The 23330-nt window shown below is 43.6% G+C and overlaps 1 protein-coding gene across 1 annotated transcript in view; it reads right to left on the bottom strand.

Moving 5' to 3' along the window:
- The window catches only part of MYO3B (myosin IIIB), a 304584-nt gene that overhangs the window by 104073 nt on the left and 177181 nt on the right, over nucleotides 1–23330 (bottom strand). Inside the window, exons 25-28 of the mRNA XM_038751211.1 lie at nucleotides 18739–18850; nucleotides 16683–16845; nucleotides 16007–16087; nucleotides 2520–2643 (exon numbers count right to left, since the gene is read on the bottom strand). Coding sequence (XP_038607139.1) covers nucleotides 2520–2643; nucleotides 16007–16087; nucleotides 16683–16845; nucleotides 18739–18850 — 480 coding nt within the window. The remainder of the gene's footprint in view (nucleotides 1–2519; nucleotides 2644–16006; nucleotides 16088–16682; nucleotides 16846–18738; nucleotides 18851–23330) is intronic.

Raw genomic sequence — 23330 nt, 5'->3', positions numbered from 1 at the left:
TGTGACACCATTAGCTGGACTGTGTCTCTCCTTTCCCATCTTTTCCTCATCCACCCTGTCCCTCTCCTATCAACTCATTCATTCATTCATTCAATCGTATTTATTGAGCGCTTACTGTGTGCAGAGCACTGTACTAAGTGCTTGGGAAGTACAAGTTGGCAACATATAGAGACGGTCCCTACCGAACAACAGGCTCACAGTCTAGAAGGGGGAGACAGACAACAAAACAAAACATGTGGACAGGTGTCAAGTCGTCAGAATAAATAAAAATAAAGCTAGATACACATCATTAACAAAATAAACAGAATAGTAAATATGTACAAGTAAAATAAAGAGAGTAATAAATCTGTACAAATATATATACAGGTGCTGTGGGGAGGGGGAGAGGAAAAAGGGGGCTCAGTCTGGGAAGGCCTCCTGGAGGAGATGAGCTCTCAGTAGGGCTTTGAAGGGAGGAAGAGAGCTAGCTTGGCGAATGGGCAGAGGGAGGGCATTCCAGGCCAGGGGGACGACGCAGGCCAGGGGTCGATGGCGGGACAGGCGAGAACGAGGTACGGTGAGGAGATTGGCGGCGGAGGAGCGGAGGGTGCGGGCTGGGCTGGAGAAGGAGAGATGGGAGGTGACGTAGGAGGGGGCGAGGTGATGGAAAGCTTTGAAGCCGAGAGTGAGGAGTTTTAGCTTTATGTGTAGGTTTACTGGCAGCCACTGGAGATTTTTGAGGAGGGGAGTAACATGCCCAGAGCGTTTCAGCACAAAGAAGACCCAGGCAGAAGCGTGAAGTATAGACTGAAGTGGGGAGAGAAAGGAGGATGGGAGATCAGACAGGAGGCTGATGCAGTAATCCAGTCGGGATAGGATGCGAGACTGAACCAGCAAGGTAGCGGTTTGGATGAAGAGGAAAAGGCGCATCTTGGCAATGTTGCGGAGGTGAGAAGGGCAGGTTTTGGTGACGGATTGGATGTGAGGGGTGAACGAGAGAGCGGAGTCGAGGATGACACCAAGGTTGCGAGATTGTGAGACGGGAAGGATGGTAGTGCCGTCTACAGTGACAGGAAAGTCAGGGAGAGGGCAGGGTTTGGGAAGGAAGATAAGGAGTTCAGTCTTGGACATACTGAGTTTCAGATGGTGGGCAGACATCCAGATGGAGATGTCCTGATGGCAGGAGGAGACCCGAGCCTGAAGGGAGGGAGAGAGAGCAGGGCAGAGATGTAGATTTGGGTGTCATCAGCGTAGAGATGATAGTTGAAGCCGTGGGAGCGAATGAGCTCACCAAGGGAGTGAGTGTAGATAGAGAACATAAGGGGACCAAGAACTGACCCTTGAGGAACCACTACAGTAAGGGGATGGGAGGGGGAGGAGGAGTTCGCAAAGGAGACTGAGAATGAACGGCCAGACTTCTCTTAGTAAACCTGCTTGGCATTACCTTTCTCTGCTAGTCTCTCCTAAAATGACTAATATTTATCTTCAGTCTTTCTTTTAGACCTGAAAGGATAATAATAATAATGATGGCACTTATTACATGCTTACTATGTACAAAGCAATGTTCTAAGCGCTGGGGAGGTTACAAGGTGATCAGGTTGTCCCACAGGGGGCTCACAGTCTTAATCCCCATCTTACAGATGAGGTAACTGAGGCACAGAGAAGTGAAGTGACTGGCCCAAAGTCACACTGCTGACAATTGGCGGAGCCAGGATTTGAACCCATGACCTCTGACTCCAAAGCCCGGGCTCTTTCCACTGAGCCACATTGCTTCTCTAATCTGAATGCTCCCCTAGGTGCTGTTATTGGCAAAACTGGGGAGAGTTCCTAGAAGCCACGTATCCCCTATATTTGGATCTCCTCCCTCTACTTTTGTGTTCTCCCCAAAACACTAAAAAAAACCCCACATCATTCATTCAATCGTATTTATTGAGTGCTTACATGCTCAATAAATCTTGGTGCAAAGCACTGTACTAAGCGCTTGGGAAGTACAATATTGCTATCTTGGAATGGTTAATGATAGGGAAGAAATGGGGGTAATTAGTGGGGAAAGTACGCCTGACAGCAGCAGGGATCTACACACTGTTACCATTTTAGATGTGCCTTCCCCTGAGTCAAGCACACATCCCCTCTCCCACCTCATAGGTAGGGCCACTTTTCTGTACCTACATCTGGGAGAGGAAAGAGGCATGACGAAATCAGAGAAAGCAAATCTGATTACTACTACTACTACTACTACTACTATTACTACTACTACTACTACTACAGCTAGAGGGAAGGTGACAGCTAATACTATTACAACTAGAGAAAGGACCCGATATTCAGATTAGTTATGATTACACTAGAGAAAGAGTGATTTTAATCTATACGCTAAGGTTTCTTGACAGTGGCATTGGCAGAAAAGAACTTTCAGCTGCAATCTCCTCATCTCATAAAGGGTTTAAACTATCTCTCTTCAGTTCCTGATTCCTTTCAGTGTTCACTGGTGGACCAAAAGCAATTTGGTTTAAGCACTTTGTGCCCATAAAGACAAGACTCACCCGATTCCATTATGTCTTTCACTGACAGCTGTAGGGGTGTTGCTCAGGGTTTCCAAATCCACTTTAAAGTATTTGGTGGGTTTTGATCCCAGACGTTGTTTACGAACAGCATAACCTCTAAAAGCTAAGAGATAAACAAGAATTTAGAGTTTCATCTTGTGAAAAGCTCTACCATTAAGGACAGGGCTCAATACTGCATCCAAACCTTTACAGAAAGAAATAAGATTGTTTGCTCCGCCTTACTTTCTCCTCCTTTGAACCCAGCACTTTGATATTACACAAACCTGGTTTTCTGTTTCTCTCCTCAATCTCTTGACATTCAAACTCCTGCATAAGGATAATGACCTCTCTCTAGAACATTCCAAAATCGTGACTTTCCCTAGTAGAACCCAGATAACCTTGACAAAGATTCCCCAAAATGTTGAATTGACAAACTGAGAGCAAAGAGCAACCATGTCAAAGTCACCTGCTTCCCTCCCCATAAAGAAATCTATAGGGCTTTTAATCTGATACAAGAATTGTTTATTAGATGATCAACGTGACAGGATAAATAGGGGAAGGAAGCCCCTTCCTTCCTCTCCCCCTCGTCCCCCTCTCCATCCCCCCATCTTACCTCCTTCCCTTCCCCACAGCACCTGTATATATGTATATATGGTTGTACATATTTATTACTCTATTTATTTATTTATTTATTTTACTTGTACATATCTATCCTATTTATTTTATTTTGTTGGTATGTTTGGTTTTGTTCTCTGTCTCCCCCTTTTAGACTGTGAGCCCACTGTTGGGTAGGGACTGTCTCTACGTGTTGCCAATTTGTACTTCCCAAGCGCTTAGTACAGTGCTCTGCACATAGTAAGCGCTCAATAAATACGATTGATGATGATGATAAATAGCTCACATAATTATATTGCCAAATGAAGGTAAGGAGTGGTTGTACAATTTGAGTAACTTAGACAGAGGCCAACATTTCACTGTGAGAAGGTGAAAGGTGGGGTAAGGCTTTTGGCGGTTGAGAAAGTGGAATATGCCTTAGGAAGACAGTCAGGCTTCAAAGAGCTAATGGGTCAAAAAGACATGTTTTTGGGTCTATTCGGTTCCAGTCGAAACCCTCAAATCTTGTCCAAGATATAAGGTGAGAATAGGAGTCCAGTCCAATGAGCAGTGGGAGCAAAAATAATGGCTTTCCTGTCTCTGACACCTCTAACCCTCCCTCCGCCCCACTGAGTGACTGGAAGCCTGGGTGTGGGGGTTAAAGGCCTCCAATGATTCATTAAATCAACCGTATTTATTGAGCGTTTACTGTGTGCAGAGCACTGTACTAAGTGCTTGGAAAGTACAATTCGGCAACAGATACAGACAATCCCTACCCAACAACAGGCTCATAGTTTCCAAAATCTGACATTAAGTGCACTTATATGAAGACGTTACATCTGGGAGACGAAAGAGGCATGATGGAATAGGAGGAAGCAAGCCTGATTTGGGGCTTTGCTACTTTTTGAGAGCTTGAGATTCAAGAAAATGCAGTGTTTTAAATTCTTTATCTTAAAAGTTTCTTGGGATTGAAGGGAAGACTTACTTCATGTTTCAATTCATTTATACTTCAGTCATAAAAAATATTGATTTTTATGTTATGTGAAGTCCAAGAAAGCCTTGGTAAAGCTTTTTAAAAAAAACCTCGCCTTCCTCCCCTCATTATAAAATGAGAAAGAATGTTTGGGCTGAGACTAACTTCTTGAACAAAAGGTTTCGGCTTGAATTGGAGCTCCAAATCAGTGGAGTTTAAGCAGATTGTAAACTCAGTCTAAACAACTTCAATCATCTTATGATAATGGTCTATATTCTCCGTATGTCACTTGGGTCAGGGCCTAAATACTGCACACTCTTTCCAGCATTTTACCTTGGAAAGTTGGGGATTAATTGGGAAGAATCTAGATCAAAACAAACAGCCTAAAGGGATTTATTTACAAAAAGAAGGAGCAAACACATATATTGAAATGGCTCTTTTGAATCATTCAGTTAAAAGATTGGGGAGGTTCAAACTACAGCTACCAAGATAACGTTGAAGAAAAATAAACGATAGGCTTAATGTCAAAAATATAAGAAAAAACTAAATTCTTTTGGACTTTGAATACTTTCAGAAGAGACTGGTTAGCTCCATGGTCCATTTCAAACTAAGTCTTGTTAAAAGTGACCGACAATTTGACATTAGAGCACTGTTGGGTCCAAGTCCTTTAGTTAAGTGTTTGTTCTCTTAGAAAGCCCTGTCTGCCCAGGGTTTGATGTGTTTCAGATTCAAACACAGGAGGCTTACCCAAAGCTTTCAATAAACCAACTCGACTTTTGGCCCTCCATTTCTCTTTGAACTGAATTCCACCTTTCACTAATGAAACTTTCATTTCCTTCACTGCGTTGCCATACCTATTTTTAGTTTTAGGGGAACAAGGGAAGAGCTGCCAAGCACTCTCAGATCCCAAAACTTCCCTATGCCATGGAACCATTTCACAGAGCTGGCTCCTAAGAATTAGTTTAGCTAGGAATATGCCAAGAGGATTTGTAGAAAACTGGAAATTCTCCCCCACAACAATCTGAATTTAAAAAACCATCCTCACAGACCTCATTTAGCGCAACTCACCAGAGTCACATTTCTCCATTGTTTTGATGTCAAAACCTTTTGCTGATTTTAAAGTCTAGTGCTGGAAAATACTGTTTAGGAGGAGGCAGTGGAGAAGGGACCCTTTGCTGGTTCTTGGAGGGAAAAGGTGGAAAAGGACCCACTACGAGCTTTCTTGTTCCTTTCCTATAGTACAAAGAGAAGGAAAAACTAGGCTTTCCAACATTTTAAAACACATCTATCAGTTCATTTTTTGCTTCTGCTGGAAGACCTTTCCAGATCTGTACTAACTACTGGTGATCCACCCCATACACAGACAGGGGCATTGTTTTAGATAAATAGTACTGTTTTCTGGGTTCCATTCACTATCCAGGGATAAAAATCTAAGCTGGGTAATCTTTCCTTTTTCAGTCATGAGCCTGGCAAAGGCTGCCAACTGTATCTGGCAGAGAAGATGCATTCAGATGAGGCATACAGACTCAACTTTCCATTCCAAAACCACTGTTGAATGATCACACAAGAAGCCCATTTGGTTTTTCGCTAGAGCGACAGCTGGTCAATGGCCACTTTATCTGAACTAAAAGATGCCAAGGTTTGGTCAGTTTGCCGGATGAATTTGGATGAATATAATAAACTGTACTGGAAAAAGCATATTCTAACCTCAAAAACAATCCGTTGTCCTACCCCCGCCCCCAACCCCTTACATTTTAGTGTTAGAAATCTTGATCACCTTCAATGTTGTTAAACAAAGCAAACCATTCATCCCTTTTCAGTATCCCAACAGGGAATGAATTGGCTTTCCTGGATATTTCAAGTTTGAGCCCCACTAGCTGCCTAATTTCACAATCTTTACTTAGACCAAATTCTCACTTCAAGGAACAACGTTTTTGCCTTCCAAATAGATAGGTTTGGATTTTCTCCAACTCTGGGGTCCTGCTCCCTACAATACGGTTTGGGAGAGAGCGGGGCTTCCTTGGGACTGCATGTTCTCCTTCCAGGACTGGGGCAACTAGAGGGTTTCTTCACATGCTTGAAACTCCTCTTTCCTCTGGCCACCATTGCTTTTAAAGGGAAAGCCCTTTAAAAGTGAAATCGGCATGCCTCTGTTACAGGCCTTTTGGAGAGATTCGGGCTTTTATCATGTTCAGCAGCCCAAGCAGTAAAAGGTTTCATGTTGCTTTACATGTTGGAACCAGCTAGTGGGATATCTCTGGTGCTGGGAGCATGCTTGCTTCATAAAAATCTTAATTTACCATGAAACGAGATTGCTTTTCTCCCTTCTGCAGCTCATAATTTAATAATGATGATACTTGGGGTTGGAGAAGTCACTTCTCTTCTCAAGGTGCATCCACTCTGTTATACTTCAACAGGAACCGCTATGTTTTCAAATGAGTTTGGACAGAGTTCCACGGAGTGGGTGTTGGGGGCGGAAAGAGGGAGAGAGTGGGGTGACTTGACAGGCAAATAAGCAGCTCCATCACAGCAATCTGCACCACTGACTATTGCTGGTTTTGACACTAAGCACTTGGCTCCAAAACTGTGAAATTAGCAGGCTCCTACTGCTAGTGCCCTTGAACAATCACAACTTCATTGAGGAAGAATGACTACCAGCTGTCACCCTCTGTATTTTATGACAAACTTCACAGCCACAGAAGAACAAAACTTGATACTCTGGCCAATTTGAGATGTTGGGATTTGAACTCACAGCCAAATGGAGGCTACTCAAAAAATAAGTCACTGTGTGTTAAACATGTAGCAAACACATTTAGACTCTTCAGTCTTACCTAAAAGGGCCTTCCCTCCACTTGAGGAATCAGTTAGCCTAAGGGGGATTTATCGCCTGTGGTAATTCATTCATTAATTCAATTGTATTTATTGAGCACTTACTGTGTGCAGAGCACTTTACTAAGCACTTGGGAGAGTACAATACACCAATAAACACAATGAGCTCTTTTTGGCCTACAGTTTTAAGACGACTTTAAGTAATTAAGACGACTACCCCTATCATTCCTTACCTGAGAAAATGAATGGAATAATAGGTCTGAAAGGGCTCTGGGAGAAAGACGCTACAGAAACCCAAGGCAGAGATGAATAACTCAAGAAGTTGGCAGTGATGACATTCTAATTTTAGGTAAAGAATTGATTTGCTTCTGGAAGACTAAGACAACTTTTTTCTCTCATTCCATCTCAAAAATTAAGGAGTGGGGTGAGTCTGGTCCTCACCTACCAGCTGCTGCTGCTGTGGCTATACTTGCCGAAAACCTCCTGGAAGAAATCCCCGCCTGGGCCAGAGAAATGATAGTGACTGTGCACTGCTCTGGAGCTGGTGAAAGCAGAGAGCCACTGCAATATGCTTGGCCGATGAGGATCCTTGCCTGGTGCAGGGTCCCGCTCTCCTTTCAGTCCCATATGAACCTTTAGTGAACTGTATTCTTCCCTAATACTTAAAATCACTCCTTGGGAGTAAGTAAGGCCTTCAGGGAGAGGTATTATACTTCTTTGAGCCTGTACAGAGCCACTTAGAGCAAACTGGTCCAACCAAAAAAGGCTGGGGACTCCCTCCCTGAGATGGAGGTGAGCGGAGAGTCTCCAATCCCAACCCATCTCTTGCCTTTGGTTGGGGTAATAATAATAGTTATGGCATTTGTTAAGTGCTTACTATGTGTCAGGCATTGTACTAAGCGCTGGGGTTGATACAAGCAAATCAGATTGGACTCAGTTCCTGTACCATGTGGGTCTCACAGTCTCAATCCCCATTTTGCGGATGAGGTAACTGAGGCCCAGAGAAGTGACGTGACTTGCCCAAGGTCACACAGCAGAGCCGGGATTAGAACCCCCGATCTTCTGAGTCCCAGGTCCCTGCTCTATCCACTACTCTATTCACTATTCAGAGAAGCAGCGTGGCTCAGTGGAAAGAGCCCGGGCTTTGGAGTCAGAGGTAGTGGGTTCAAATCCTGGCTCCGCCACTTGTCAGCTGTGTGGCTTTGGGCAAGTCACTTCACTTCTCTGTGCCTGTTACCTCATGTGTAAAATGGGGATTAAGACTGTGAACCCCCTGTGGGACAACCCGATCACCTTGTAACTTCCCCAGCGCTTAGAACAGTGCTTTGCACATAGTAAGTGCGTAATAAATGCCAACATTACTATTATTATTACTGAATCTTTCTTACGGCGGAGTCAGGAAGATTTGTGTGATCCCAGAAGTTCCTGGCTCCCAGTGCCCAAGGCCACTTCTTCAAGTGGTGCTGAGTGTGTGCAGGCTTCCCTCCCATTTACCTGCTGCCGGGGAAGAGAAGCAGGCATGAACACATTCCCAGTGAGGGCAAATTTTCCCTAGCATTTACTACATTCAGCAAGCACTGCACACAGTAGGCACTCAATAAACACTAGCAATTGATTGACTGGGATGAAATGGAGAGCAGTTTGGCTTAGTGGAAAGAGCACAGGCTGGGAGTCAGAGGACCTGAGTCCTAATCCCAACGCACTTGTCACTTGTCTGATGTGTGACCCTGGGCAAATCACTTAACTTCTCTGAGCCTCAGTTACCTCATTTGGAAAATGGGGATGAAATCCTCCTTCTGACTTTGATTATGAGCCCCATGTGCGAAGAGGACTGTGTCCAACCTGACTGACTTTTGTCTACCCCACCACTTAGTATAGTGCCTGGGACATAGTAGCTGCTTAACAAGTTCCACATAAAAAACGTGGAAAAAGGTAAAAACATCAACAGGTACAAGAGAGGTTTGGATAAATTCCTGGATCAGAGTTCCCCAATAGGTTTTCAGAGGGAAAAAGTCAGGGATCAAAAATCGTGAGGATGGCTGTCATTGAAAGAAACTATCACATGGTATTCACAAGCAGCCTATGTTGTGATTGTAGGAACCAGAATACTGGGGTTACCGGAACACTGGACTAACCCACTTTGACACTGCTTATATTCTCAGGAACTAGAGCATCCAGAATGGGAAGGAGGGGTTTGCTAGATCACTACAAATCTCCATGCTAAACCACAGAAGCAGCATGGCTCAGTGGAAAGAGCCCGGGCTTTGGAGTCAGAGGTCAGGGGTTCAAATCCCGGCTCTGCCAATTGTCAGCTGTGTGACTCTGGGCAAGTCACTTAACTTCTCTGTGCCTCAGTTACCTTATCTGTCAAATGGGATTAAGACTGTGAGCCCCCCGTGGGACAACCTGATCACCTTGTAATTTCCTCAGTGCTTAGAACAGTGCTTTGCACCTAGTAAGCGCTTAATAAATGCCATCATTATTATTATTATTTAGGGCATAAAGTGAAAGATACTTACTGCATCATCCTAAGATTTAACTTATTATCATGGAGATACTTGGGCATTGAGAATAATCGCGGTATTTGTTAAGCACTTACTATGTGGTAGCACTGCTCTAAGCGCTGGGTGCAACCAAGGTAGTCATGTTGGACACAGTCCCTACCCAACAGTCTAGGCAGAAGGGACAACAGGGATTGAATCTCCATTTTACAGAGGAGGAAACTGATGGACTGATAAATTAACTGACTTGCCCAAGATCACACAGCAAGCAAGTGGAGGAGCTGGGATTAGGAGCCAGGTCCTCCGACTCCCAAGCCTGTGCTCTTCCCATTAGGCCATGCTGCCCCTCTAGAAGAGTCCATTACATACAATTTGATGAATAATAAAACCACTGATAAGGAATTGTCCCTTCCCTTTGCAATAATCTAAGAGAACTTGGTATACAATTTGGGCCTTTCACCTGGATAAAATTTTCAGATTTTTTTGTGACAAATTTTCCCCTTACTGACTGAAGGAATCTACAAGAGATTTTGTTCTCTAAGTGCTAGTGCTCTTTCAGAAAATCTGGTAGTTTGACAGTATTGTTCCTGCCTAGTTCTGAGTGGCTCTGACATAATCTGAAGATATTTTTTTCCCCCTTTAAAGGGCAGCAAATGCTCAGAGGCCCCCTACCAAGACAATTAAAAATGTAACCACTCTAAGACACTAAACTTTGGTACACAGTCCTTCTATTTTGTTTGTATTGGGGGAAGATCCTGCCTCTGGTGACAGGCTTTCCAGACAACTTAATGACCGGAATCCTCCAGCAAGAAGTGACTCAAAAGCACTGGCAATGTGCTATATATGGCCTACCTCACTTTTGTGGAGAAATGAGGCTGACTTCCAAGTCCTCAGGAAGGGAGCTGACAGTAAAATGCAGCATCTGGTGTGTGCGTGAGTGTTTGCAGAGGAGGGGATGGTGGCTCAGTGGATTCGTCATTTGCTTTTCACTTCTGGAAGCAGCATTTAAACCACCCTGACCAAAGCTTCTTCCAGATGGCTAAAACAACCCTAATTAAAATGAGTTTAGTGATGTCACCTCAGATCCCAGGGATCTGCATTCCTCATTTAACAAGCCAAATGAATGGACCCTAGAATTTACTCTGGCCAGGACAGGGGCTGGATGCTTACCTCAAACATGCCCACTGTGGTCACAAGAAGGGAAATCGACTTCTTTTAGAGGGAAATTTAGTCATTTGATAACATCTGCCTTTTTGGCATGGCTGGGAAGGTGGGGAGGGGCGAGGGAGAGGATCAGAGAAAACGGGGAATGAGAAAACAACACATTTCCACAGCACTAAAGCAATTAAAAGAAAATGTGTTGTAAACCAATTGCCTCTTCCTGTTCCACTTCAAGGGTAAGGGGCTCTCAAGGAACTGGCTCAGTTCAGCTGGAGCCAAAGGGGGGCTGGGCAGGGTGTGGGGAGGGACAAGTGAGACTGTTTGAAATTCCTTCCATAGCCCTGGGGACTCCAGTGTTTCCTATGAGGTGGCGTTTTCCCTCTCACTTCAAGTCACAGTATTTCAGCAAGTCCAATTTTTCACAAAGGTGGTGAATTCCGGGACCTGTTTTAATGCATACAAGTAAGCAAGTACAAAATTCTACAGGGACAGGCTTTTCTTTACTTGCTTGCCATGCATATGAATGCATTTTCTAGACTGTGAGCCCGTTGTTGGGTAGGGACCACCTCCTTCTGTTGCCAAATTGTACTTCCCAAGCGCTTAGTACCGTGCTCTGCACACAGTAAGCACTCAATAAATACGACTGAATGAATATGCTGCTAACTTGTACTTCCCAAGCGCTTAGGACAGTGCTCTGCACACAGTAAGCGCTCAATAAATATGACTGAATGAATGAATTTTCAAATTCACAGCTAATGAAGTATCAGAATTTTGTATTTTATCTGTTTTTAATAATTATATCATCAGTAATAAGATACACAGACAGCTTTGGTTTAAAGTCACAAAGCAGTCACCCCCCCAAAACTGTCCATTTAAATCTGTAAGGTTTTGGAGGGGAAGGGGGCACCCCAAAACTACTTTCCTGGGTTTTGGCACAAGGAAAGGAATTACTGGCACTAAGAAATAATATTTGCAACAATACACACCTTTGATGCCATTGAGAAAGTAAAATTCTCAACTGTTTTCAAAACTTGGAAAACACTTGAAAATGCAGATAATCCACTTTTTATACAGTTTTCTTCCTTTCTCTTTCTCTCCCAAAGTTTGATTATTGTTAAGAGAGCATTATACCTTTAGGAAATGTGTTCTCAACTATATTGGAATTTTTTTCTGGTTCGTTTTTTTCTTCCAACATTTGATCAATGGATGGTGAACTGCTTGGGCCCAGAGAGATCTCCAGTCCACCAGCTCATGTATTTGAAAGGCATAGGGTTTATTTTTAAAACGCAAATGTGCCCTACCTCAAAGACTAACTGGCAAGAAATGAACAATCTGAGCAAGTCGAGGGGTTTCCAATCAGGGGCCTGTGCTCCTCCTACCACACAGTAGGATCACCTGTCAGAACCGCTTAAACAATATCCCAGAATCTGAACGAAGTGCCCCACAATTAAAATGAGCAGGATAATCCCTTCAGAATTATTCCGGCATATCATGTTTCACCCAGTTTAAAGTAATGATAAAGTCATTTACAAAAGAAATCAGTGCCCTTGAAACTTGACTTGCAGGCCGAGGACTGCCTGGAGGAGGGTCACGGATAATAATAATAATAATAGTGGTAGTTGTTAAGCGCTTACTATGTGCAAAGCACTAAGTGCTGGGGAGGTTACAAGGTGATCAGGTTGTCCCACGGGGGGCTCACGGCCTTAATCCCCATTTTACAGATGAGGTAACTGAGGCCCAGAGAAGTTAAGTGACTTGCCCGAAGTCACACAGCTGACAAGTGGCGGAGTCAGGATTTGAACCCATGACCCCCGACTCCAAAGCCCGGGCTCTTTCCACTGAGCCACGCTGCTTCTCTAGCAGGGCAGATAACAGGGCACTGCTGGCCTCAACGCCAAACCCACAGTCTTTGGAACGGGTTCTGATGAGGGGAGGGTCCAATAAGGTTAATACCCTGGCTTTGATCTCTGTCAAAGCTGTACCAGCAAGAATTCATTTACATTTCACATGAAAAAGGTTGACGGCATGAAAAGGCATCTTGTTTCGGGTATGTGAATGTGCTGTAATAGATCGGGAATTCTGAAAGGAAGTTCTGAGGAAGCTAAAGGGATAAGCTGCACTACTGCTTTTACTGGGAAGGAGATGAAAGGAAAACAAATTTCAATATGTGCAGTTCTGTAGAAACATGTAAGCCAAATGCTTCCTACATTTCAAGGCCTATTCTTTAACCAGCCCCCTAACGTCTTAATGACCTCATTTTTGGAAAAATATGGCCTGGAGAAAATTAATCTCAAAGAAATTAGTTTTCAAAATGGACAGTTGGTTAAAGAAATAATTAACTAGAAGATAACCTCCAGAAAATGTGCAGGTATTTTCATACTAAAACAACATCCGTTTGTCACTGTCTGAAGACATCAGAGGCAATATGGGCTGCTGAAAATAGCACGAGCCTGGGAGTCGTAGGCTCTGGGTTCCAATCCAGGTTCCACCACTGACCCGCTGGGTGAATCTGAACAAGCCACTTAATGTCTCTGTGCCTGAGTTCCCTCCTATGCAAAATGAGGATTCAATACCTGTTCTCCCTCTTATTTATTCTGTGAGCCCTATGTGGGACTTGATTATCCTGTATTTACCCCAGGACTTAGTCCAGTGCTATAGCACTCCGCCACTTGTCTGCTGTGTGACCTTGGGTAAGCCACTTAACTTTTCTGTGCCTCAGTTACCTCATCTGTAAAATGGGAATTAAGACTGTGAGCCCCAAGTGGGACAACCTGATTACCCTGTTTCTACCCCAGGGCTTAGAACAGTGCTTGGTACATAGCAAGCACTTAAATACCGTAGTTATTAGAGAAACAGTGTGGCTCAGTGGAAAGAGCCCGGGCTTGGGAGCCAGAGGTCATGGGTTCTAATCCTGGTTCCACCACTTGTCAGCTGTGTAACTTTGGGCAAGTCCTTTAACTTCTCTGGGCCTCAGTTACCTCATCTGTAAAATGGGGATTAAAACTGTGAGCCCCATGTGGGACAACCTGATCAGCTGTGTAACTTTGGGCAAGTCACTTAATTTCTCTGGGCCTCAGTTACCTCATCTGTAAAATGGGGATTAAAACTGTGAGCCCCACGTGGGACAACCTGATCACCTGGTACCCCCACCCCCCCAGCGCTTAGAACAGAGCTTCGTACATAGTATGTGCTTAACAAATGCCATTATTATTATTATAGTAAGTGCCTAACAAATACCACTATCGTTATTATTATCACTATTATTACTAATAACAGGGGATGGGCAGAATATGCCTTAAGTGCTGTTTCACTCCCAAAATATTTAAATTCCGAGGCCAGCAGGGAATAGCAATCAATCAATCATATTTATTGAGCGCTTACTGTGTGCAGAGCACTGTACTAAGCGCTTGGGAAGTACAAGTTGGCAACATATAGAGACAGTCCCTACCCAATAGTGGGATCAGTCTAAAATGGGGAGACGGAGAACAAGACCAAACATACTAACAAAATAAAATAAATAGAATAGATATGTACAAATAAAATAGAGTAATAAATATGTACAAACATATATACATATATACAGGTGAGCTCTCAATTAGAAGACTAAACATGGGAAAGATAGGAATGCCAACACAGAATGAGTTTCCATGTTTCCCAAATAAATGGTCCCATATCTCCTTGTTACAGAATGTATACCTAGAAGGACAGCTACCAAATGGAAGTATACTGTTTCACTCTAAATTTCAGATTTCTCTCATTCCAACCCACATCTGGACAATTTTACTGCCAACGCCCAGGTAGCACTCCAGTCCCTGTCAGTGGTGTCGGCTGAAGCCATAGTGGTCCCTTTCACCTATGCCCTGTTCAGTTTACTGGAAAAGGAGGTAAAGGTCCAGGGTCGAAAGGTAGGGCCTCCATTCTGGGAAACTGACGCCCTTAGAGTTTTACTGTTGCCAAGACAAGCCTGGACTGTCAGGTTTCTGTGGGGTTTCCCTGATGTCACAGAGGGTTTACCACATCAGGAGAGCAGTTTCCTTCCCAACCAATAACAGAGGCCCTAAGCCAAGTAGGCACTGTTCCTTGAGTCTTTGGGCATGAGACTCGACTGCAGGGTAATAGAGCAATAAGAAACAGGACACCTCAGATTCGCAGAAAAAAAATTCGACACCAAGCTACCCACACTCAGGTCCCATAATTAAGACACTGACTGAACCTTCGTGCAACATTTACTCTGCATTAAGCAGGGACAGGATGTCATAATACTCTGAAGTTGAACCATGCCATCCAGTTTGCAGATTGTGAAAATTTGGCTTATAATTTTTGCACACAAGCAAAGCGCTGCTGAGGAAACCCAACATCTGAGTTTAAAGCTTATATCTTAAAACATATGTTTGGGCATTTGGCCAAGCTGAATCATCAGAAATCAGTCTCTCCTCCAAACATGACATTCCGTACGGAGAAGTGTAAACCATGAGCTGCTTTCTCATTTGCAAGCAGAACTGCATTCTTGTCCTGCTCTTTGAAGTTATAGGGGCTGCCATTCCTGGTGGTGAGGTTAAGAGTTTGAATTTGAAATTATAATCATTTTTCCTTAAAATATTTTGGTTTTGAAGGAAAATGTAGAAGCATCCTTGAGCAGCAGGAAGGAAATGGAACAAAGCGAGAAGAGCTTTCTCCTTCAAGCAGGGGTCCTGGGCAGTGTGACACGTGAGTTTTTAGAGGCAGATCTGCTATGAAAAACTGGCTGCCCCGGGCCCCAGGCAGGGGACACCATGAGGGATCATATCATTTTTCTTAAAAAAAAAGCTTGATTCATAGTTGGAAGTGTCTGACATTATATCACTCCTGATGCTGAGTATCCAGGGCTGGTCACTTAGCTTCCATGTGGTCTCCAAATTCCTGCTCTCCAGGGTACTCCTGAAGCACTCTGAGGCCTAGTTCATTGGGAAACTCAGGTAGGGATGTTCAAATTCAGATGAACAGAAAAACTCAGAAGGTTAGCATGGGGAAGGTGGCAGATGCCTCAGCAACAATTTTGGGCATTGACATTGTGGTCAGAGCAAAACAACAAGAACCCTGAGAGAGGAAGAATAAACTCAAGTCGCCATTTAACCAAGGTCACAAATGATTCTGTGCTGACCTCTCAGACTACAGGCAAGCATTAGTGAAGATTTTGGGAACACTCTTTCTTTTTTCTTTTAGAACTTTCTATTTGCTCAGAAAACCTCAAACTGATTCCTATCATTTTGTTGTTGCTGTTGAGGGAATGATATAAAATAAAAAAAGCTCTGTAGTGGCAATATCACTGAGAGCTTTCTGCTGTGGCCACAAAATGTGTTTTAGCTTTCCTCAGGATGAAATCTAACGAATGAAAATCCCCCCGCAAATTCCAAGAAAGGTGTTGGCTAGACAAATGATGTTTTAATTACCTGCTTGAATATGAACAGCGGCCTGGATTCTTCTGCGGCTTATTTCCTTATATTTCCTGCGAGCTTCATATCCTCTCCAAGCTAAAATACAAAGCCACATGCAGAAAATGATTTTTGATTTATGCGAGTTTAATAGAGTTGAGATGGGCTGGATGTTTCACTTTTCTATTCATACATCTCTCTCCCTTCTCCCTTATCCCTTCAGCTCCCTGGGCCCAGACCATCCTTTCTGGGAAGGGGGTTCCAAGATCCCAGCCTCAGCCCCTCAATGTCCACCCCAACTCGTCCCACCCAAAGGCATCCTCCATTTCACAGATATACTAAAATGTTCAGAAAACTTAAGCCCAAACAGACTCATGTGTTGTTTCTAAGGCTAATGACACACATGCATAGAAAGGCAAAAGAGAATACTGGATGTGTGAATTGTACTTTAACACTCTCCCTTTGTTTACAGACACAGTCTTGAATAGTAAAATGTTTTGATAAAATCATTAGCGATGCCAAAGCTGATAACCTGAAATGAATCCGAAATGTGTGTCAATTAGAGGGAAAAATAACCACAACTCATGTTTAGATTTCACAACGAACCATTATGAAAATCAATGGATACTTGGCGCATTATTTAATAGTTTGAAATGCCAAGATAGTCCACGAAAGTGAGAAATGAAATATTTACCAGACTGAATGGTCACAGCACTATTTTCTCTCTTTACTTTCACTCTCTTGTACCACCGAGCTCCAAGCCACCCCTTGGTATAGGCCTGCATGACCACCACTCTGCCAATAACTTCTCGCAGGAGCAAGTTTAACTGCTCTATGTGGTAATACTTGAGAAAAACCTGCAATGAAACAATCATTTCAGCATTAGGAGTAGGCTCAAGAATAAAATATTTCAGTTGAGAGCACCTTGTTTTTTTCCATCAGTAAATACAACCAATGTCCACACATTCAACACTGTTAATTGGTGCATGATGTTATACTGGGCACCATGGGTACACTTTAAAGTAATAATAATTATGGTATTTGTTAAGCGCTTACTATGTGCCAGGCACTGTAATAAGCGCTGGGGTGGACACAAGCAAATCAGCTTGGATACGGTCCCTGTCCCATGTGGGGCTCACGGTCTCAATCCCCATTTTACAGATGAGGTAACTGAGGCCCACAGAAGTCAGGTGACTTGCCTAATGTCACACAGCAGACAAGTGGTGGATCCTGGATTAGAACCCAGGTCCTTCTAACTCCCAGGCCCATGCTCTATTCTCTACGCATGGTAGTAGTAGTAGTAGTAGTAGTAGTAGTAGTAGTAGTAGTAACAGAAATGGCCTCTAGTAGTTAACTTTTATTGGTTTTTGTTTCGAAATTAAGTACACTGAGAAAGGTTGGTTCCTAGTTTACTCGTGAAATTTCATTATTTTCATGAACAGATTATCCGGATGACAGTCCCCAAATTACCAAAATTTACAATGCAAGTGAATGGACTTTCAAAAAGCTGCCCCAGTGGAGAAGATCAGTTCAGAATACAGAGGACTGCAAAAAAGCTGATTCTAAAAAGGAAAGGTGTTTGGGTTAAGCTATGGATATTAACATGGTGGGGTTTTGGTGTTCGCTGATTACAAATTCTGATTTTCATACCTGACAATTCCAAATGTACAGATTCCGGAAGGTAGAATTTTGTCAGATTGTTACTAAAACTAGTGATTTGGTCAATGAGCTGCTTCCACAGCCCCCCTCAGAAGTACAGCCACTGCTTTATTACCCATAGGGATGGAAGATGAGACCAGTTCAGATAACTCAAATCCGTTAAGCGCTTAGTACAGTGCTCTGCACACAGTAAGCGCTCAATAATTACGATTGATGATGATGATAAATTATCCCTAACTTTTTTTAAACAATAGCTCAACCTCCTCTCTCTTAAACGCAAAACTACGCTATAAACTGTACTCCAAGCTTGGGCCGAATCCGAATCCTCTTGCCTCTGAGGAAAAGTGATGCCGGAAGCACTAAACTATGGATAGACTCCAAGAATCACTCAAGCCCACTGGGCCTAGCTTCTCAATTCGAATGTGGGGCTGAAAAAGAGCTTTGGAAAGGGGGCAAATGGGAATAGGCAGGTAGATTGGGGCAACTGATAGGGTGGGGTAGGAGGACTGGGGTTTGGGAGTAGCAGACAAGCTTCAAAAGACCTATTCAGTCCTATGGTTGGAAGGTTTTTTGTCTTGCCAGACACCTGTCTCCATCCCCCGCATCTTACCTCCTTCCCTTCCCCACAGCACCTGTATATATGTATATATGTTTGTACATATTTATTACTCTATTTATTTATTTTATCTGTACATATCTATTCTATTTATTTTATTTTGTTAGTATGTTTGGTCTTGTTCTCTGTCTCCCCCTTTTAGACTGCGAGCCCACTGCTGGGTAGGGACTGTCTCTATATGTTGCCAACTTGGACTTCCCAAGCGCTTAGTACAGTGCTCTGCACACAGTAAGCGCTCAATAAATACGACTGATTGATTGATTGATTGACCTGAGATGACTAGGTGAACAGTGGGATAGGGGGAGGAGGAGAATGGCTTCACCACTACAATTAAAAACCCCAAGAGTGCTATAGTTCCTGTTGTCCCCTTTTATTGGCCACTATGTTTGTACCATCAACTTAAGCAAACCTACAGAAAACAGGGCAAAGCAGAAATGACATTGAGACATTCTTAACTGCAAAAAAGATCCTCTACCTTTGTTTTTCCCAGCACCCACTGGTCCAATTTGGATTTTTCCAAGATAGCAATGCAAGTTTCTTTGTTAGCAAGAGGTGTCTGATGGGCTTTGAATGCCAAGTAATAATACCTATAAAACAAAAAAAAAATAACTGCTAAGCATTTTTCAATAAAACAGAATTATATATACCCAGTGAAAGTGAATAGTGTAAAAATACCCAACTTTATTTTTTCCCTGTTCCTATGTACTGCTTGATTTGGTCCAATCTATATTTTTCTTTTGATATTATTAAATACATTTTAGAAAAATAAAAGAAAACTTTAACATACTGGATTCTAGGGTACTTTGAACATACAAAGTGCTTGCACTGGGCATCTCTATCCAACTTTATATTAAAAGTCATCACCTAAAGTACTAGAGCATCATAACTCTGAACATGTTTGAATATTCAGGAAAATTCCAAACTGAGCAATCTGCAAAGAGCGAAATATTGCTAATTCTGTCTGTACCTCTCTTCAGAGGTTTAGAATAAATAAGTTCACATAACACTAGAGAAGCAGCGTGGCTCAGTGGAAAGAGCGCGGGCTTCAGAGGCAGAGGTCATGGGTTCGAATCCCACCTCCCCCACATGTCTACTGTGTGACCTTGGACAAGTCACTTCACTTCTCTGTGCCTCAGTTCCCTCATCTGTAAATCTCAGTCTTCTGTCCCCTTCATTGGCCTAGATTATCACTCCGAATTGTATTACTCAAATGTATTTCCCTGAAGGACAGAAGTTAATAATTGGGGTATTTGTTAAGCACGTAGTATGTGTCAAGCATTGTTCTAAGCACTGTGGAACATCCAAGACAATCAGGTCACACGGAGTCCCTGTCCCACACAGGGCTCACAATCTAAGTAGGAAGAAGAACAGGTATTGAACCCCCATTTTACAGATGAAATAATGGAGGCACAGGCTCAGGGTCACACAGCTTTTCCCACACACTTAGTACAGTGCTCTGCACACAGTAAGCGCTTAATAAATATGATTGAATGAATGAATGAATGAAAGGTACATTGCACAGTCAGGATTAGAACCCAAGTCTTCTGGCTCCAAGGCTCGTGCTCTTTCCACTAGGCCACACTGCTCCTCTAAACATTCCCGGGGTTCCCACCGTTCTCTCACAATAATAATGATGATGGTTATAATAACAATAATAATAGCTATTATTATTGTGATATTTATTAAGTGCTTATGATCCACTGTGCTAAGTGCTGAGGGAGATTCAATAATAATAATAATGGTATTTGTTAAGCGCTTGCTATGTGCCAAGCACCGGGGTAGGTACAAGGTAAGCAGGTCATCTCCACGTGGGTCTCAAGTCTTAATCTCCATTTTACAGATGAGGTAACTGAGGCACGGAGAAGTTAAGTGACTTGCCTAAAGTCACACAGCTCACAAGTGGCGGAGCCGAGATTAGAACCCACAACCCCTTTCTCCCAGGCCCGTGCTCTCTCCATCCAATCAGACAGAGTTTTCTACCACATGGAGCTCACACTCTAAGGGGGAAGGAGATCAGACACTTACTCCCCATTTAACAGATGAGGAAACTGACACAAAGAAACGTAAAGTGATTTGCCCAAGGTCACACAGCAGCCAAGTGGCAGAGCTCGGAGTACAACTTAGGTTTCCCGACTCCTCCGCTCTTTCCATTAGGCCACACTGCTGCACAGTAATAGAATAATTTCATGCCATGATGAATAAGCCACCTAGTAATAATAATAATAATAACGTTGGTATTTGTTAAGCGCTTACTATGTGCAAAGCACTGTTCTAAGCACTGGGGTAGATACAAGGTAATCAGGTTGTCCCACGGGGAGCTCACAGTCTCAATCCCTATTTTCCAGATGAGGGAACTGAGGCCCAGAGAAGTTAAGTGACTTGCCCAAAGTCACACACCTGACAGGTGACGGAGCCGGGATTTGAACTCACAACCTCCGACTCCAAAGCCCGTGCTCTTTCCACTGAGCCACGCTGCTTCCTTCTGGGAAAACACTTAAGTCATCTGGGACAGACAGGCATTTATCTGTTCTTAAAGATCTCTAGGAAAAGGGAACTCACAATCTCTCTCAGTAATAATCCTTTGTGTCAAAAAAGGTCTCCCTCTAATTTAAGCCTCTTCTTATTCTGTTTTTTATGGCATTTATTAAGCACTTACTATGTGCAAAGCACCGTTCTCAGCACTGGGGAGTTTACAAAGTGAAAAGGTTGTCCCACGTGGGGCTCACAGTCTTAATCCCCATTTTACAGATGAGGGAACTGAGGCACAGGGAAGTGAAGTGACTTGCCCAAAGTCACACAGCTGACAAGTGGAGGAGCCGGGATTTGAACCGATGACCTCTGACTCCAAAGCCCGGGCTCTTTCCACTGAGCCACGCTGCATGGAGATCATCATCATCATCATCATCAATCGTATTTATTGAGCGCTTACTATGTGCAGAGCACTGTACTAAGTGCTTGGTAAGTACAAATTGGCAACATATAGAGACAGTCCCTACCCAACAGTGGGCTCACAGTCTAAAAGGAGATGGAGTACAGCTGGACCATCCACTACATAATACTCTTTGGCTCAGTGGAAAAAGAGCCCGGGCTTTGGAGTCAGAGGTCATGGGTTCAAATCCCAGCTCCGCCACTTGTCAGCTGTGTGACCTTGGGCAAGTCACTTAACTTCTCTGGGCCTCAGTTCCCTGATCTGTAAAATGGGGATTAAGACTGTGAGCCCCACATGGGACAACCTGATCACCTTGTATCCCCCCAGCGCTTCGAACAGTGCTTTGCACGTAGTAAGCGCTTAACAAATACCATTATTATTATTATATACATCAGAAGCACTAGGTTCCCAAATCTGAGGCTTAAGGAAGTGCTGCAACCTTGATAATACCGGCTGGCAAACCATATTAAACTCCTCAAAGATGGGACAGAAACACAACATTCTCCCCCCACCCCAAGTGAAAGATACAGTGTCACGCACACAGTAGATGTTTTGGATGGGGAAGATCGCCAAATGTCCTTCAGTAAACTCTGGAAGGTAAGGCTCCCCAGGAAAATTCAAAATGGAACAAGTGGTGGTACTGGCAAAAGCCAATTCAGTGTAGAGAGATTACTTCTCTAGAACACATTTCAAACCATGGTGCACAGAGGCACCACTCTGCTGTAAAGACTGGACTTTTCAATCACCATGATCACTGAGGATGTATTAAGCTTCCACTCTACTAGCTGCTATAGTCAGTCGTCTCCATGGCTCCAGGCAGAAGTACAGGGCAGTTGATTCAGTTCCAGAACAAATTAAAATGTGTAGAGTTACATTCTGCCAAAGTACATTCCTCGGTGGCTTCATCTAGACGCTGTAACCTCTGGAGTACAAGCCAGACTCCCTCCTCTTCTAGAACAAGCTTGGTTAAGTCTTATTGTCAGCTCCAGTATGGCGGGACGGGAAAAGAAACAGCGGAAAATCAGGCAGTCCGACTTCCCTGCCATCTGATCCTCCTGCCAATTGGCATCTGGTTCTATACAGGCTAGAAAAACATTTCCCTGATCCACCCTTTCCTGTCCACCCAAATTGACTCCACCCTGGTACAATCCTGGTCGCATCGGTCTCCTAATAATAATTATGGTATTTGTTAAGCGCTTACTATGTGCCAAGCACTGCTCTAAGCACTGAGGTAGACACAAGGCAATCAGGTTGTCCCACGTGGGGCTCACAGTTTTAATCCCCATTTTACAGGTGCGGTAACTGAGGCACAGAGAAGTTAAGCAGCTTGCCCAAGGTCACAAAGCAGACAAGTGCAGGAGCCGGGATTAGAACCCATGTCCTCTGACTCCCAAGCCCGGGCTTTTTCCACTAAGCCACATTGCTGGGCTCCCAGGCTCCAGCCCTCTGCTTCAGTCTATATTACCTGAGGCTGCATGGATCATTTCCTTATCAAGCATTTATCCTATCCTGCCTTAACTACTGCATTTGCCTCCTAGCTGAGCTCCCTGCATCTTCCCTGTCCCCGCTCCAGTCCATACTTCACACTGCTGCGTGGATCATTTTTTTTTAAAGTCCCGACCGTATCTCCCCAGAAACATCCTCTCCCGCTCGTCCCCCTCTCCATCCACCCATCTTCCCTCCTTCCCTTCCCCACAGCACCTGTATATATGTATATATGTTTGTACATATTTGTTACTCTATTTATTTAATTATTTATTTTACTTGTCCATATCTATTCTATTTATTTTATTTTGTTAGTATGTTTGGTTTTGTTCTCTGTCTCCCCCTTTTAGACTGTGAGCCCACTGTTGGGTAGGGACTGTCTCTATATGTTGCCAACTTGGACTTCCCAAGCGCTTAGTACGGTGTTCTGCACACAGTAAGCGCTCAATAAATACGATTGATGATGATGATGATCCAATGGCTGCCCATCCACCTCGGCACCAAACGGTAACTCTACCATTGCCTAAAGCACTCAATCACCTCTCTAACTCCACTTTACCTCACATATCTCCTACCGCAAAGTAAACCACACACTTCACTCTTCTAACGCCAACCTACCCACTGTACCTTGATCTCCTCTATCCACTGCCGAC

This window comes from Tachyglossus aculeatus, chromosome 9 (assembly GCF_015852505.1).
Source record: "Tachyglossus aculeatus isolate mTacAcu1 chromosome 9, mTacAcu1.pri, whole genome shotgun sequence".
In the NCBI taxonomy this organism is placed as follows: domain Eukaryota; kingdom Metazoa; phylum Chordata; class Mammalia; order Monotremata; family Tachyglossidae; genus Tachyglossus; species Tachyglossus aculeatus.
The sequence above is the reverse complement of the archived record's forward strand: the minus strand, read 5'-3'. Positions and strand labels throughout refer to the sequence as shown.